This window comes from Microtus ochrogaster, linkage group LG4, assembly GCF_000317375.1.
Source record: "Microtus ochrogaster isolate Prairie Vole_2 linkage group LG4, MicOch1.0, whole genome shotgun sequence".
NCBI classification, from domain to species: Eukaryota; Metazoa; Chordata; class Mammalia; order Rodentia; family Cricetidae; genus Microtus; species Microtus ochrogaster.
The window spans coordinates 52,487,474-52,504,363 of record NC_022030.1 but is presented as its reverse complement, the minus strand read 5'-3'; the positions used below and the strand labels follow the sequence as shown (position 1 = coordinate 52,504,363).

At 44.6% G+C, this 16,890-nt stretch overlaps 1 protein-coding gene across 2 annotated transcripts in view; it reads left to right on the top strand.

Moving 5' to 3' along the window:
- Mogat1 (monoacylglycerol O-acyltransferase 1) overlaps window positions 1-14,693 on the top strand; it is a 33,778-nt gene extending 19,085 nt beyond the window's left edge. The window contains exons 2-6 of one of the 2 annotated variants that reach the window (XM_005361548.2): window positions 3,155-3,333; window positions 4,041-4,245; window positions 6,668-6,842; window positions 8,560-8,759; window positions 14,501-14,693. In XM_005361548.2, the coding sequence (XP_005361605.1) occupies window positions 3,155-3,333; window positions 4,041-4,245; window positions 6,668-6,842; window positions 8,560-8,759; window positions 14,501-14,655 (914 nt within the window). In that variant the 3' untranslated portion in view covers window positions 14,656-14,693. The remainder of the gene's footprint in view (window positions 1-3,154; window positions 3,334-4,040; window positions 4,246-6,667; window positions 6,843-8,559; window positions 8,760-14,500) is intronic. The other variant, XM_026786498.1, reaches the window with a different exon arrangement.
- Window positions 14,694-16,890: the final 2,197 nt, after the last annotated feature.

Genomic DNA, 16,890 nt, shown 5'->3' with positions numbered 1-16,890 from the left:
GAGTGCTGGGATTAAAGGCGTGCGCCACCACCGCCCGGCCCAATTAAATATTTTCTATTATAAGGGTTGCCGTGGTCATGGTGTCTCGTCACAGCAATAGAAACTCTAAGACAAAAACATTGTCTGTTTCAAAGTTTAACAATTGTGAATAACATTTCTATAAATATCAATATGTAAGCTTTCATTGACTATAAAGTCTTTAGTCCTCAACTCCTGTGTGTAAATAGCAAGTATTGTTACTAGACAACATGGTAAAAGTGTGTTTATTTGTGTGTGTGTGTTGTGTGTGTGTTTTCATGTGTGTGGAGTTCAGAAATAGACACTGCCTGCCTTCCTATGATGTTATTTTATTTGGCAGGGAACAAGGTTTCTTGCAGGGCCTGTAACTCACTGATTCAGCTAGTCTGGCTGACCAGCAAACCCCCGTGGTCTTTCCTGTCCTGGCCACACTTCACCGTTGCTGTTTTAAAAGCCACTGGAAAGCAACCAATTAACTTAGAAACACCATGATATTTCATCTCTAAATACTGACATGTGATCCCTGAAAACAAAGGGTTTTCTATGTAATCAAAATCCTATTATTGAAATAAAATCCTATGAAGGTGTAAGTCACAAAACAATCCCACATCAGTTTGGAATTATGATTAATAAAGGGGTTATTTATTTAAAGGGAAAAAGCTTACATATTACCATCCTAGACAACAGCCCTCTGCACTAAGAGGAAAGGTGTCTAGTAGCCAGAAGTGGAGCCGGAAGCGGAGCTGGAAGCAAGGGGGCGAGAGCAGGGCTACTGCTGCTTTTTAAAGCTAAAGAGACCATGCCCAAGTGGGCTGGTATCTTAAAGGCTATTTGCTGAAGGAGCCAAAGGAGCTCCCACAGCAATCCTAGCCAGACACACCATAATTCCAGGATGCTAAGTCAGGAGGATCACAAGTGACTATCAGCACAGTCTACAGAGTGAGTGCAAAGCCAATATATATTCTTACATAAGAATAAATAGACCTTACTCTTATGCGAGGTATCTGTGTACTCCATGTATATCTGCGAATCTGTTGCTTATGTTCTCCAGGAATGAGAGATGGTCATTAGTGACCATGCAGGTGCTGGGAATCAAACTCTGGTCCCTGGAAGAGCAGCTAGTGCTCTGAATCACGCCGAAGGTATAGTATTACTTAACTGGTTGACTGATCAGCCACAGAAAGCGATGAAGTGGTGAGATGTGCTACATCAGTGATCAGCTGCAGAAACTCAGGTGAAGGCAAAGTCTAAAGACTCCATACATTGTGATATTCCTTTTATAGGATACCGAGAGTAGGTAAATCCAGAGAAGCAGAATGTAGACTGTGTTTTTATATAGTTTTCACTCCCTCTGGTTTTAAGTATCCAGCCAAGGTATGAAAATATTAAATAGGAAATTCCAAAAAAATTAAAGGAAATATATAAATTGATTATTAATTGTTGAATAATATTTAATATTTTGGTATGTTGCTTTAATGGTTCTGTTTTATTGCTACTGATCTCTGCTAGTCTAATATTATGTCTGATTTATTAGTTGAATTTTTAGCGCAGATATGTATATGTTGTTAAAAACATAATATTCTTGGCCAGCACTGCCAGTAGCTTCCAGACAACCACTGGGGGTATCCCTATACATTGGGTCATAGAGAAGATGAAGCTGTGGTGTCTCAGGGTTAGATTCGGTGGCCCTCACCAAGATACCTTGATATATCATTGATACAGGGCTCTTTTTAACAATGTTGAAAAGGAGGAGACAGGAGTTTGGGGTCAGGAGAGCTCTCTAGCTAGGCACTCTCACTGTTTAAGAAAGGGCTAAAGCATCACTCCCTAAAGTGACCTGTAGTAGTGAGCACTCATCATCTGCTAGGCTTTAAGCTTCTAGTCTGCTCTCTTCTCTCTTATCATTCATTTCCAAACAGGGGTTCACTGTGTGGTCTAGGCTGGCCTAGAATTCAGTCTGCCCTCTTCTCTCTTATCATTCATTTCAAAGCAGGGGCTCACTGTGTGGTCTAGGCTGCCCTCTTCCCTCTTATCATTCATTTCAAAGCAGGGGTTCACTGTGTGGTCTAGGCTGCCCTCTTCCCTCTTATCATTCATTTCAAAGCAGGGGTTCACTGTGTGGTCTAGGCTGCCCTCTTCCCTCTTATCATTCATTTCAAAGCAGGGATTCACTGTGTGGTCTAGGCTGGCCTAGAATTCACTCTTCTTGCCTCATTCTCCCAGGTACGCAACACCACCGCCAGATCAGAAGTGTGTCCATATATAATATACAAGTCAAACATTTAGAACTGTATTCTTTGGGCCAAGTGTGGTGGGGCACACCTTTTAATCCTAACACTTGGGGGGCAAAGCCAGGCAGAGCTCTGTAAGTTTGAGGCCAGTATTGTGTACATAGTAAGCTCCATGCCAGCCAGAGATACACAGCAAGACCCTGTCTCAAAAAACAAAGGTATACCTTAAACATAATGGATTATTGTAAAGTTATCTTTTTTGTCGCCAATATTCAAGTCAAGTTTTCTCCACCCCCTCACCCCCATATATTTAAGCAATATTGCTAAGTACATAAAAGATTGGAATGACTCATAAGCATAGCAAGAATTCATAGACACTGTAACCTGAAGTGCCCCCTTTGTGCTTGTGATAGTTTGAATGAGAATGCCCCCCATAGGTTCATTTGTTTAAATACTTGGTCCTTACTGGAACTGTTTGGGAAGGACTAGGAGGTGTGGCCTTGTTGGAGGAGGTGTGTCCCGGTGTACCCTCCCTGCCTCCTGCTTGCAGATGGGAGCTCTCAGCTGTTCCTGTCTCCATGTCCTTGCTCCCCAACCATGACCTCAATAAGATGCAAATGAAATAATGTCTTTTATAAGTTGACTTGGTTATGATGTTTTGGCACGGCAATAGAAAAGTAGCTAATACAATACCATTTTGGTTTCTGACAACAGAGTTCTTGAAAATGGAAGCTCTGTGGCCAACACATGTCCGCTTCATGGGTACATGAACTATGATGTACAGTCCAAGTAGGACAGTAAGGTTTCCTACAGTAGCCAGTCTTCTACTTTCCGTGACCAGTGGTTGTGAATTACAGGAGAAATGACTGGTGGACGATCCCACCTGGCCTGTCCCTCTCTTACAGTTCAGGTGTGCACTGGGATCTCGGTGATGCTGATCGTATACAACTACTGGTACATCTACATCCCATATCTCATCTGGCTCTACTTTGACTGGCAAACTCCAGAGCAAGGAGGCAGGAGATCTAACTGGGTCAAAAGCTGGACTGTGTGGAGGCATTTTAAGGACTATTTTCCACTTCATGTGAGTAGAACTATCTTCTAAAGTATTCTTTTGAGTTGGGGGGACAGTGGAAGTGTGATTTCATCTTGTGTGTCTCTACTTTATTCCTTCAGTCCATTTGGAGCTCTTATAATGAACACCAGATCTTCAGATCCACATAAAAATTTTATTTCTCCTAGTTCTGAAGTCTGGCATGGGTGGGATCCAATATTAAGTTTCCAAGATTCAGCCATTATCATCTTTCCCCATGATCTCATGGCAGATAGAGAAGGCAGAGTAAGAAGGGAGCCAACTTGTCCTTTTAAGAAGAATCCATCCACACTGGCAGTAAGAATGCTAGTCTCTCTACTCTCTGTGCTCTCGTGAGCTAGCCCCCTCTCAGGAGACCTTGTGTTCCTATACTGTTGCACTGGAGATCAAATTATCCTTGTTTTGTGGGTGATTGACAGACAGATGTGAATCATTCCGAGAGAAAGTGTGCATTTTGGTCCAATTTAATAAATGAGACTTATGTCAAGTTGACAAAGATTGGGGTGGGGGAGGGGGATGTGTATGGGACCTGGGCTTAGTGAATGGTTTGAAAATGTCCGAATATCTCTAATGCAGGGCAATAAGATGAACTGTGATGGTCAGGTCCCGCTGAATGGGAACAGAGGGGAAACTCTTCCACTTCTCACTAACGGGGGTCGTTTCATTTCCTTATCTCAATATGAATGTGCTATATGTAGCTCATCAAAACCCAGGATTTGAATCCACGACAAAATTATATATTTGGGTTTCACCCTCATGGAATATTCGCAACTGGAGCCTTCGGAAATTTTTGCCTAAATTACTCCGACTTCAAGAAGCAGTTTCCCGATTTTACACCTTATCTCCATTCACTTGTATGCTTGTTCAAGCTCCCAATCTGCCGAGAATATCTGATGAGCTTGGGTAAGCCTCTCCTCAGCTTCAGTGACACCCACCTGATCTTACAAACCTACGCTCTGTGGATTTTCCTGACACCCAATCCTTCCATCTGCTCTTCTGTCCAACCCAGATATTTAGCTTCGTGATAGCAACATAGACATTGTCAATAAACACTAATAAGTGGGAGGATATAGTGGTAAATGCATTTGGTATACTCAAATGTGGAAAACAGTCATGGGTCAAATAAAGGATAAATTATACTTTGGAGAGTCACTTTGCGCACTTTTATTATTATATTATATATTCTATATTAGAACCTTTGTGTCTTGTGCATCACCATGACATAAACTACTCAGTGTGTTGGCTCTGTCATCCTAGGTTGTGTGCCCCTCCTGGGGCTGTGGGTGTGGTCAACGGTACAGTGTCAGGGCTGTGGGTGTGGTCAGCGGTACAGTTTTAGGTCTGTGGGTGTTATCTAGCATGAACAAGGACTGGTTGTACCCCCAGATCTGTAAAGAAAGAAAGAAGGGGAGAGAAGGGGAGGGAAAAGGAGGAGAAGAGAACGGGATGGAAGGGAGAAATAAAAGTCACCTGTCAACAGCCTGGTCTACAGAGTGGTTCCAGGACAGCCAGGGCTACACAGAGAAACCCTGTCTCAAATAAACAAACAAACAAAGAGAACCCACTGCTACTCTGCTAGGTTTGATTTGTGCTGGTTGTGGTTTGCTCTTTTGTTTGAGACAGACGCTCTCACTCTGTCACCCAGGCTGGCCTTCTGGCCCTGAATTCCGGACAGTACCACTTTTACGTCTCAGATTCTGAGACTGTAGGTGTGTGCCGCTGCACCCGTGAGTCAATGGAATCCTCTTTGATCACAATTCTGACGAAATGCTCCGGAGATGCTATATAAACATATAAAGTGACCTCAGCTTGTGTTGGCAGCCTTCATTTCAACTCAAGAGACTCTATTTGCTTTTCTAACTCGATTGGCTTTTTGACAGTGCACTTTAGTGACTTACAGAATGTTTTACACTAGTCAAAATTGTGGACGGTGGTTGGTTGTAATTACCTTTGTAGCTCCTGAGTATAAAAAAAAAAAAAATGAGCAGCCTTTTTGGAAAAATTATATCTTCAATATCAATTAGTGATAGAGTTAGGGAAAGAGTTTCTATGGCCGTCCAGATTGTTATGGCTTCCTTTACAGTCACTTCTGTCATTATTTATCTGTTCGGAAATCACCACAATACAGAGCACTAGGATCCTTGCTGGCTTTGCAAGAACTGTGACAGTTTGTGGCCTCAAAAGTAGAAGAGCTAGTTCCAGGACAGGCTCCAAAGCTATAGAGACACTGTCTGGAAAAACAAAAAACAAACAAACAAACAAACAAAAAAAGTAGAACTCAGTGCAATGAGTGCTGCAAGGCCCATTGGAGGGCGCCCTACCCCTTAAACTACAGCGTGATCTACCATATGACCACTAGAGGGCGCATTAACACCCCAAACTACCAAAGAAAATTCCTGTGGTTGACATTGGGTTAGAGTTTTATAAAAGGAACAAAATTAAAGATAAAATTTAAATTTCCAAAAAAGTCACAGAAATTTATTTAATTTTTTCTTTTTACTGATTTAATTACCAGTAAATTTGTGCGGTTGAGAACAGGCACGGCAGAGATAGCCAGGCATTCTCTGCTCCGTGACCACGTCAGACACAGTTTCAGAGTTATTCTTAATACAGTGACCACTGTAGTGATATTTTGTTTGTGTTTTAACAAATAAAGCTTGCCTGAAGATCAGAGTGCAGAGTTAAGCCACAAAAGGCCAGGAAGTGGTGGCACACACCTTTAAACTCAAGACTCAGGGGACAGACAGATCTCTGTTAGCTCAAGGCCACCCTGGGCTACACAAAATTGATCCAGTCTAAAACAAAAACAGAGCTCACACAAAGGTGATCCCAACACTTAGGATCCCCTGCCTTTGACCTCAGCCGTAGGGTGGAGAGAGGAGTGATGGCTGGGCGGAGAGAAGATTAGAAGGCGGGAGGAGAGCTCAGCGCAGTCTGAGGAAGCAGTCTGAGGACAGGATCGCCCCTTTGGTCTGAGCACTGGTAGAGGTAAGAACTCCAGTGGCTGGCTGCTCTGCTTCTCTGATCCTTCAGTGTTCACCGAGTTTTTATTATTAAGACCAATTAGAATTCATTCATGCTACAGATCGCAGCCATTCCTGTTGTATAACAAGTGTTTATACTGACATTAAATCTGCGTCCTGTGTGCTGTCATTGGCATATTTATTCACTGGATCTTTTGAGACTGGATCTCATTCAGAGCCTTATAGTTCTCTAATAGCAGGGAATCAGAATAAAGCATCACTATTGCAGTAGAATATTATTTTTAAAAAAACTAATCCTTCAGAAGGGTTGGCTAGTCATGGTTTCTCTTTGCTTCACTAAGGGTTGGTTCCCGTTTCTAAGAAGAGTATATCCCACGTGGTGAGCAAAGATGGAGGTGGGAACATTTCCATCATTGTCCTTGGGGGCGCGAGGGAATCGCTGGATGCCCACCCAGGAAAGTATACCCTATGTATGCATGATCGCAAAGGATTTGTTAAGCTTGCCTTGATCCATGGGTAAGTGGCTTTTTTTCAGTTTTGTTGGAGACGGGGTCTTATTATGTAGCTTAGGCTGGCCTGGAACTCACCATGTAGCCCAGGCTGGTGTGGTGATCCTACTATTAAGCCTGCCAAGTCCTGGGATTACAGGTGCGAGCCACCCTGCCTGGCCTAGCTAAATGGCTATTTTGTTTAGGGTAAGTCTGTTTTCAAAGGATGAGCCATTAAATTAGCACAAAGAATGATAACTTTTCTAATCCTAAAAGAACATTCTCCAAGTCAATGTTCCAATGAAGACAGGTGTAGGGGGGATGGGGTCTTCGGAATGGAGGATGAGCTTTCTAACAAGGTAGCTGGAATGTCCCAGCATTTGGTAATTAAAAAACCAAAACAAAACAGTAGGCAGGAAATCTTACATACTCAGTGTAAATTTGTAACAAGATGAACAGAAGCCAATGGAAAGAATGGCTTCCCCCAAGCTTGACTTCCTACAGAATTCTGGCCATGACTAGCTTGCTGAAGCCCTTCTTAAGGATTTCAAGCACAGCTTGAAGTGTTTTGAAGTTCATGCAGCTTCAGCATTTCAAACGTGGCTACAGCATGGGAAGCATGGGATGCTGTAGTAGTTACTTTCCCCATTGCTGAAAAATGCCCCACTAAAGCAGTTTGGGGCTGGAGAGATGCCTCAGCAGTTAAGAGCAAGAGCACTGGCTGTTCTTTCAGAGGACCTGGGTTCAATTCCCTGCACCCACATGGCAGCTCATGCCTGTCTGTATCTCCACTTCCATGGCTCCTGACACCGTTATACAGACATGTATGCAGGCAACGTATCAATGAACATAAAATAAAATAAAATAAAATAAAATAAATTTAGAGCAATTTGAGAAAGGAAGGGCTTACTCGGGCTCCCTGTCTCAGGGGATACAGTCCGTCTTTGTGGGGAAGGCATTTGGGGAGCAAGAGGCCACTGCTCATGTTGCACCCACAGTCTACAGACGGAGAGCAATGAACAGTGGGACTCAGCTGGCGTTCTCTTTCCTCCCTCTTTAATCCACCCAGGACCCTGGCCCATGGGATGTTACCTTTGAGGGGTTCATATTCCCCTCTTCATTTAAAACCTCTCCAGAGCTGTTAATCCCAGAACTCCAGAGGCAGAGGTAGGCAGGTCTCTGTGAGTTCGAGGCCAGCCTGGTCTACAGAGAGAGTTCCAGGACAGACTCCAAAGCTACACAGAGAAACCTTATCTCAAAAAAAAAATAAATAAATGAACAAACAAATAAATATAAATAAAATAAAACAAAGCCTCTCCCGAAGCACCTTACAGACCCCCAGAGGCATGTCTCCTAGGGGGTTCCAAATCCAGTCAAATTGATTGACAATGAAGAGTCACTAACACTGGCACCTTTAGAATTGGGAGGTTTTCTTGAAAAGTCTGGATGAAAGTAAATTATTTAAATTCACAACCTTGAGGCTGCAGAGATTTAATGAGCGAATCAACGATTGGACCATACAATTCTGAAGGCTGGAGTTTTGACCCCAGCCCCCCATATAGCAAGCCAGGCATCCTGCAAACACACTTGGCCCCAGCTCTGAGGGAGGGGCATTTTCTTTCAACCTCTAAGCTTGCACACGGGTGTGTGTCTGCAGGCACAGCTGTGCACACACTTACATACATGAGCAAACCAACATTTTCCTCTGTTCCTAAAACCTGCGTCCTTCCTTTCTGTCCCGCCAGTGCCAGCTTGGTCCCAGTGTTTTCTTTTGGTGAAAATGAACTTTTTAAACAAATTAACAACCCTGAAGGCTCATGGCTTAGATTTGCACAAGAGACACTGAAGAAATCAACCGGGTTTGCCTTGCCACTGTGTTACGCCAGGGGAATATTCCAGTACAACTTTGGCCTAGTGCCCTATCGGAAACCGATCTACACTGTTGGTATGTACACGAAATAAACAAAATGGTCTTACCTCATATAGTGTTTGCTGTTACTGTCTAGGTGCTAATAATTCCAAAGAAGTTGCCTTGGGTTTGGACTTGCTAATGTCTTAGATCTTTCATTCTCAACTTTTCACTTTAATACCGTTCTTCATGTTGTGACCCCTCCCCCAACCATAGGATTATTTCGGTTGCTACTTCATAACTGTCATTTTGCTACTATTGTGAATCATAAAGCAAATATCTGTGTTGTCTGATGGTCTTAGGTGACCCCTGTGAAAGGGTTGTTCGACCCCCAAAGGGGTCATGACCATGGGTTGAGAAGCTCTCTTAGACCCCAACTGAACTTTAACCTTAGTGTGCACATCTAAGGAACTTCCTCTGCTTGACATTTGTGAGGGAGTTGGTTACCTTGTATAACTCCACTGCTGAGCTGGAGTCCAAGTTTAGACATGAAGTTTCTAGTGCTCCTTAGTGCGCCTGTTTCTCTGTACCTGCCTAGAGCACAGGGGTGACTGATAGACAAGCCACCTCAGAGGCTCAAAGCCACACACACGCCAGCGTCAGGTTCTCACTAGAGCACGCTTTGTGTCACTAATTATGTTTATAGATGTTCTGGTAGCGAATGTTTTTATTTATAAAAGGTGAGTGTTTGAAGGACTAGAGACAGGGAGCAGAAATGAAAAAGGAAAAGGTCAGAGCCCAGCCTGGCGATGTACGTGCCGTGTCACCTGCTGGGATACTGAGGCAGGAGGGACCCAGGGTCAGGGCCAGCCTGAGCAACACTCAAAGCAGTCTCAAAAAGTAAACAAGTCTATAAGTGGCGGGAGTAAAATACTTTCCCCCTGAGGCTTGGAAGAGGCGGGGAGGATGAAAATGAGGAGGTGCTGAATCATGATGAATTTAACCATAGTTTTGCATTTTATATGAAATGGAAATAACACTTTTACCACAAGAGCCAATAACTGAAATATGAATATGGTGACTTCTCTCTTTTTTTAGATTAGTTTCACTAGAAGAGCATTTCTTCCATTCCTTCTTCTCCTCTTCCCCCCTCCTCCCCTTTCTTTCTCATAACGGAGTCCCATGTAGCCCAGGCTAGCCTGAAACTCACTATATAGCCACGTCGTCCTAAACTTCTAATCCTCCTGCACCCACAGGAATCCCTTCTGCTAGGAGTACACACATGACATTTTCTGCTGTCAATTTATATGAGCTTTGCAATTCAAATGCAGTCACGTGACGCTATTTTTAGCTGCCATATTTAACTCAGATGGGATGCAGCAGCCTGTTGGTTACTCCAGGGAACACTGAGATAAATTGCAGCGTGCAATGACTGTACTTTCATGACCAACTGGCTCATTTCTTTGGTATCATATCAGCTAATCATTTTTGTTCCGTAGTGTTATGCTGTTGATTTGAGGGTGAGATATAATGGAAATTACAAGTTATGATCTGGGGGATAAGTTTAATTAGAGGTAGTGCATATGCCCACATGCAATTGTAGATACTGAAAAGGGGGCATGCGGCTGCTGGTTGCAGTTACGGTCTCCTTGCATTAACTTGTTTTAAGTAGCGTGGCTTTGGTATGTGGTGCAGTTAAATTGTTCCTTCCCTGACAAAGTCAGAGGAAACTGGAGCTGCAGAATGTGAGCTGCCTGTCAAGACGTTTTCATTCCTGCTCCATACTGCGCTTCTTTTGGGGACTCAGAATACGGGGACATTCCGTTGGCTCATTCCATACCTACTCTGAATGGTTCTGAGTCCACGGCATCTCCAGAAGCCTGTTATTTTTTTTGAAACCTTTAAATGAAGATAATAATAAGAATATTTCATAAAGGTCCAGCTGTCACAATCTTAGGACCACAGAGGGGGAGTCAAAGTGGGAACCGGACCAAACATAGGCCTGCAGTCCCAATCCGTAGGTAGCTGTGGCAGAAAGATCAGAAGTTCAAAGCTGACCTAGGCTGCAGAGTGAGTTCAAAGGCAGCCTGGGCACAAGCCACATGGTTAGATTCTGTATAGTTTAGTGGTAAAGGACCTGTCTAGCATGTGAAAGATAGAGTCAGTTCCCAGTACCGCAAGGACAGATAAGAAAGAGAGAGGGAAGGAAGGAAGAAGAAAGAAATGAGCAAGGGAGGGAGAGGGAGGCAGATGGTCAGGACAGAGTCTTCCTCACCAGTTTGCTGAGAGTTTCAAATGCATTGAGCTTTCCCTGAGCAGGAATTCCTGCCAACATGTTAACCAGCATCAAAAGTGTGAGCAAGTAGACAAATGGTTCATTAAAAAAAAAAAATCTCAATTTCTGGAAGAATAGAGAGGAGGAGACATCCAGAGATACACAGCTGTCATGAGTTGGGAAACCAAATGCAAACAGGGCTCATGAAGCCGTTGGCAGAGTTTGACTGTGGATTATGTGTAAAATGTCGCATGACAGTATATCTCGGGGGTGTGATGTGTAGGCTATTGTTCTCGTTCTTAGAAAACAAAATAGTCAGGGATGATTCGTACGGCTGAGTTAGTACCATCATCCCCTACTCTCAGAGGCTGTTAGAGATTAAAAGCAGGCTGGCACTGTGGTACATGTCTACAGTCCTGGCATTTGGGTGGCAGAGGCAGGGAGACTGTTTCAAGTTTAAGGCTAGCCAGAGCTACATATAAAACCCTGCCTCAGAACCAAATAAACAAACAAACAAAAGCCCTAATAAGAGACTGAGTAGGTAACTTGGTTGGTGGAATGCTTGTTTAGGAAGCTCCAAGCTTAGATTTGATAGCCAACATAAAACAGGTAGGGTAGTGAACACCTGTAAATCTAGCACTTGGGAGTTTGAAGCAAGACAATCCAAGTTCATGGCCATTCTCTGCTCCATAATGAGTTGAAAGCCAACTGAGACCTTATCTCAAAAAGCATAGACAAGATAATAATCCCTGCGTGTTTTGATGCACATATGTGTGCTTATGCATGCAAAGCAACCCAGCAATGGTTGGATGTAGCTGACAGCAAGTGTTGATGGTATCCTTGAGTTTTTTAGATAAAAAGATAAGGAAGCAGGTTTTATTTTAATAAAACTAGATTCCATGCCATCTATACTGGTGGGAGAAGCCCAGACTAAGAAACTTCTAAAATTGAAGGAAAGGAGGGGAATGCAGTTTTGTTTTGTTGTTTGTTTTTTAAAGATTTATTTATTTATTATGTATATAGTGTTCTGCCTGCATGTACACCTGCAGGCCAGAGAGGGCACCAGATGTCACTAGAGATGGTTGTGAGCTACCATGTGGTTGCTGGGAATTGAACTCAGGACCTCTGGAAGAGCAGCCAGTGCTCTTAACCGCTGAGCCATCTCTCCCACCCCCGCAGATGCTTTTATTTCTAAAACAGGAGACATTGAAAGAGAGAATGAGGTCCTGAGGATGAATGCAGAGGAAGTAAGACTCCCCCTCTGAGGTGTTGGGGCTTCCAGCAGGGCCCATGCTTTCACTGGCATGAGTCAGATCATCACGGAAAAGTGTTCAGACCTTCTAGGAATGACAGAGCCCCACGAAGGATGAAGACTCACAGAAGTGACCCGGGGACACATTTATATACTGGGTTTACCAAAGACAGCAGCTAGGGGAAAGTAGCTCAAATGTACACAGAGAATAAAGACGGGAAAGAGCTCTTGTCACAGGGTCTGAAGGGGGTCTCTCCTGACTAACTCCCCCTGTCTGTTAAAAGACTTTCTTTCTTCCTGGTCTTAGGAGGGCGTCATTTACAAGGGAGCCTTAGCTCCTTCTCTCGGGAAGAAAGGGGAAGCCTATGGTGCCCTTCTCACATCGCAGAAGTACCCTCCACGTCCTGCACCTTCACTCCGACGTCTCAGACTCACTGAGCTGCTCTCACTAGACACGAGAGCTATTTCTCTGAAACTACAATTTGCAGGTCAATCTGGGTATGGATTTTTTAGTACACCCCACCCGCAGAGTTCAGAACTGCGAGGAAGCTATGAGAACCTCTAGTTTTACTCTCCCATCCCACGCCAAGGAAAATTTCGGCCAGACAGAAAGCTAAGACAAATCCAGGCTACTCCAAGGCTGCTCTGGAACCCCTGATCCTCCTGCCTCTGCCACCGGAGTGCTGGAGCTAAAGCATGCGCCAGCTGGCCTGGTTTATTTTCTCCGGGTCTCTCTGCTGTGTTGTCAAGGGACTGATGTCCACCGTGCAGAAATTTGACTTCCGAATGATCAAAGAAAACCGTCCATGAGTGTTCGGATGCCGCATCTGAAGACTCAGCAATTCCGGGTGTGGGTGTGTCGCTCCTCCTTCTGTGGGTCATCGCCCATATTCATGCTCTTTACCCCTTGCTGCCTGGTCTATTCCTTCACGTTTGCTCAGTTTTTTCTTAAATAACCGCTGTCTGTTACTGGCACGGGTTCACCCTGTCTGTAGCTTGGAGAAAGACAAAGGGGGCTCCTCCGGATTGTCCTCCCTTACAGCCACATGCACAGGCTTCATGCCCAAGCTAATGACTCTAGAAGAAGCAGTTTGCAACGAGGATTGAAGTTGACCGCCTGGCCTTGGAGCAGTAGCAGCATCTGGCCAGCAGATGGCGCAGTGTATACGGGCCCCAAAGACTTGTCTTTCCGAACTCTATAATTCTGAGGTTCCTTATTATATAAACATCTTTTAAAATATGTACAGAATGCCGGGCAGTGGTGGTGCACGCCTTTAATCCCAGCACTCGGGAGGCAGAGGCAGGGGAATCCCTGTGAGTTCGAGATCACAAGGTCAGCCTGATCTACAAGAGAGCTAGTTCCAGGATAGGCACCAAAGCTACAGAGAAACCCTGTCTCAAAAAAACCAATCCCCCCCTCCCCCGAAAAAAAAAGTACAGAAACCGCCAGATTTGTCTACATCTAGTCGGCATTTTTGTAATTATACATGTGATGTAAATGTTTTTTTTCTTTGTGGAACACTCATATGACCCAGATTAGATGAACCTTTATCTATCTCTGTCTCCTTCCCCAGAGGGAAATGTCGATCTTCGCAGATTTTTTTTCCTGTGCACTTAAAATGCTGATGCACCTAGAAATATAATTTTTTTCATAGACAGGCTCACACTTTATTTTGCAACTTTTCTTTGACGTTTTAGATACTGTGCGTCCCACATTACTTGTTATTTAGAAGAGATAGCGCCTAGGATTCCAGCAATAATGTCGCTCAGCTTATGCAACTATTTTCCTATTGAGCTGCGCTTGCTTTCGGTTTTGTGATTCTATGACTTTCGCACAGATGCTTCGCTGTAAAGATATGTGACACTTTCGATTGTTTTGAAAGATTTAAAAAAAAAAATGAGTCCGAAATAGTGGGATGCCGGGCGACCGGAGCCTTTCAGTCAGTCATAATAAGAACACTGTGGTCTGATTGTCAGCTGTGCCCAGGGGAGAATGAGGGTGACGTGGCACACGGCCACGCCCACTCTGCTCTCAGCTGCAGCCCGCACAGCAGCCCGCGTTGGACTCAGAGGGCAAACCACCGGGAGGAGAGTGACAGCCCAGTGTCTGCTGAGAAGGGAAACTCTTTATTTGCTGGCGAGTGGGATGGTGTGACTGAGGCAGGCAGCCAGTGAGCTGCGGAAAGGACTGGAGCCAGGGGACTGGAGGGGTGGGGATTGGCAGCCCAGGCCTCGGACGCCCACTGGAGACGCCAGCTGTGGCTGAGCAATGGTTGTTCCTCGAGGGTGATTGCGCGCTCTGTTTTTCAGTTGGCCGCCCTATCCCTGTCCGGAGGACTCCGCACCCGACCCAAGAACAGACTGACCAGCTGCATCAGACCTATATGGAGGAGCTAAAGAAACTATTTGATGAGCACAAAGGGAAATACGGTATTCCAGAACACAAAACTCTGGTTTTTAAGTGACTCTCCCCCTTCAAGGCACAAAGGAAGACAAGAGAACAGTGTCGAGAAAATAAATATATTAAATAAGTTCACTGTGGGTTTTTTTTTTTTTTTTGGTTTTTGGTTTTTTCTTTTCTATAGAATCAAATTGCAACTGAAAGGTACTAGTCGTGGAGCCAGCTGCTGTTATTTTATACTGCTAAATAAAAATCCAGTAGATGGAGGGCTGGGGTTGCAGCCCACTGCGAGGATGTTCCCCACGCATGGGCAAGGCCCCAGGTTTGCTCCTTAACACTGGAAAACAAAAATACATCGCAGATGATTATAGGATAATGTCGAAGATGTCTAAGACTTGAGAACCTTCTGAATTTAGGGAGACTGGATTGTTCTTCAGGTTCCTAAAAGGTTTAGAGTTACTCACGTGCTCAGAGCAAAAGCAAAACACCAACTTGAGAGAGCCTCCAGACCTGAGCACCACTGTGGCTTGGGGTGGGGTCTTCGCCAAGCGTGGCGGCTGACATTCACCGCAGATGAACATTCAGAGACTGTGTAACTTGCCATAGAGAAAGCTGAAGAGACAGGGTTCCCCCTGAACACATTTATTACTGAGCAATGCCAACTTTAACACTAGATGATGAACATCCTTTACGTCACATCAGTGCTTTTTGGTCTGGGTGGGTATGTTTGGTTTTTGGGTTCTGATCAGGGCAGAATTAAGCCATTTCTGAAGCAGGACGTGTCTGACACTTGGAGTCCCGTATGGGTGAGAGCCTATGTCATTTCTCCTTATGTATCTGCAGTGGAAAAGCGTTTGTTTGGAAGATGGCTTCCTCCCTGTTCCAGAACACATCGGAGGGATTGCTGGACGTGGGTTACACAACAGAAGTGCTTGTTATTTTCTTCCCCGGGTGGCCTTGTCACTTGGGACAAGCTCTGAAAGAAAGCACCCTCTCTTCTCAGTGCTGTCCAGTTCTGTCAACCGGAGCTGCATCTTCTCTGTTTGCTGAGATGTCCCTGGTGCCTGGCACAGCGGGGGGCACTCAGAGGGCGCAAAGTAAGTACTTGCCCAGTGGGTGTAGCAAATAACTTTGCTATTATGTGAAGACTTTTCTGAAGCTATTCCTTAGTAATGAAGCCTGTTATAAGACAAGACCCACACGAGATAGGAAAATTTCCTGTTATCTAACTGGCCCGCATCAATAATCAACTACGCATCATCCTACGCATTTCAGGTTTCTGCTGTTTAGTCACACGGTTTTAGGTAAGGAGAACGGCACCAGAAACAATGCCTGCCCTGCTGCTGCATGTTTGCTTCTTTGGCTCCTGCACCGTAGCTACTGGTAAGCCCATCCGATAACAGTTCAGTCCTATATGCCTATTTTTCAGCTGCCAAGTTCTGCTTTTTATCCCTACAAAGCAATGGAGAGGGTTTTTTGGTTGTTTTTTTACCTTCTAATAAGAATTCTAGGCTTAAATATTACCTTGTGGGCATTTAGGGCAGGGTTGGAACTTCTAGCATCCTGTAGAAAGACAAGTGGGCTATGGACATCTTACAAGAGAAGACCTTAAAATTAATTCACTAGAAAAGGGCATATTTGAGCTCCTAAAAGAACCCACTGACAAGAAGGTATTTAGCGTGGTGGCATTGTTAGGAAAGAAGATGCCCCCATTCAGAGGTCCCAAATCTGTGGCAGGAAGCTGGGAGCAGCTCAGTGGCTGACAGGCTTCGACAGAGATGCCTCTCCATCAGTCCCCACCGCATCCTGCATTTTCACTCTGACATCTCTCACTGAGATGCTCTTACTCTGGGCATAATCTGGGTATAGATTTGGAGCCCAAGAACTTGAGCCCTCAGCACCCAGAATACACAGAAAAAGCCAGGCGTGGTGGTGTGTGCTTGGAATCCCAGCCCTGAGGACACCAGAAGGACACCTGGAGCTGCCAGACAACCAAGTGAGAGATCTCACCTCAGAAAACATGGCAGACAGCACCCATGGAAGGAGGGACAGCGGAGATTGTCCTCTGACCTCCATGCACATACTACACACACGCACACGTATCCCCATGCGTCCATCTGTTCAACCATGCACACTGCACACACACAAATCACACCACACAACAGCAAGAGTAGGAAAGTATTTCACACAGGAGAACATGCCCCTCCCCAGTTGTTCTGCGTGGACAATCTGAAAATCCACTGCCCCAAAGCTTTGAAATCTATTGTTTTGCCAAAGCAGAGCCTTTAAGTTATTACAG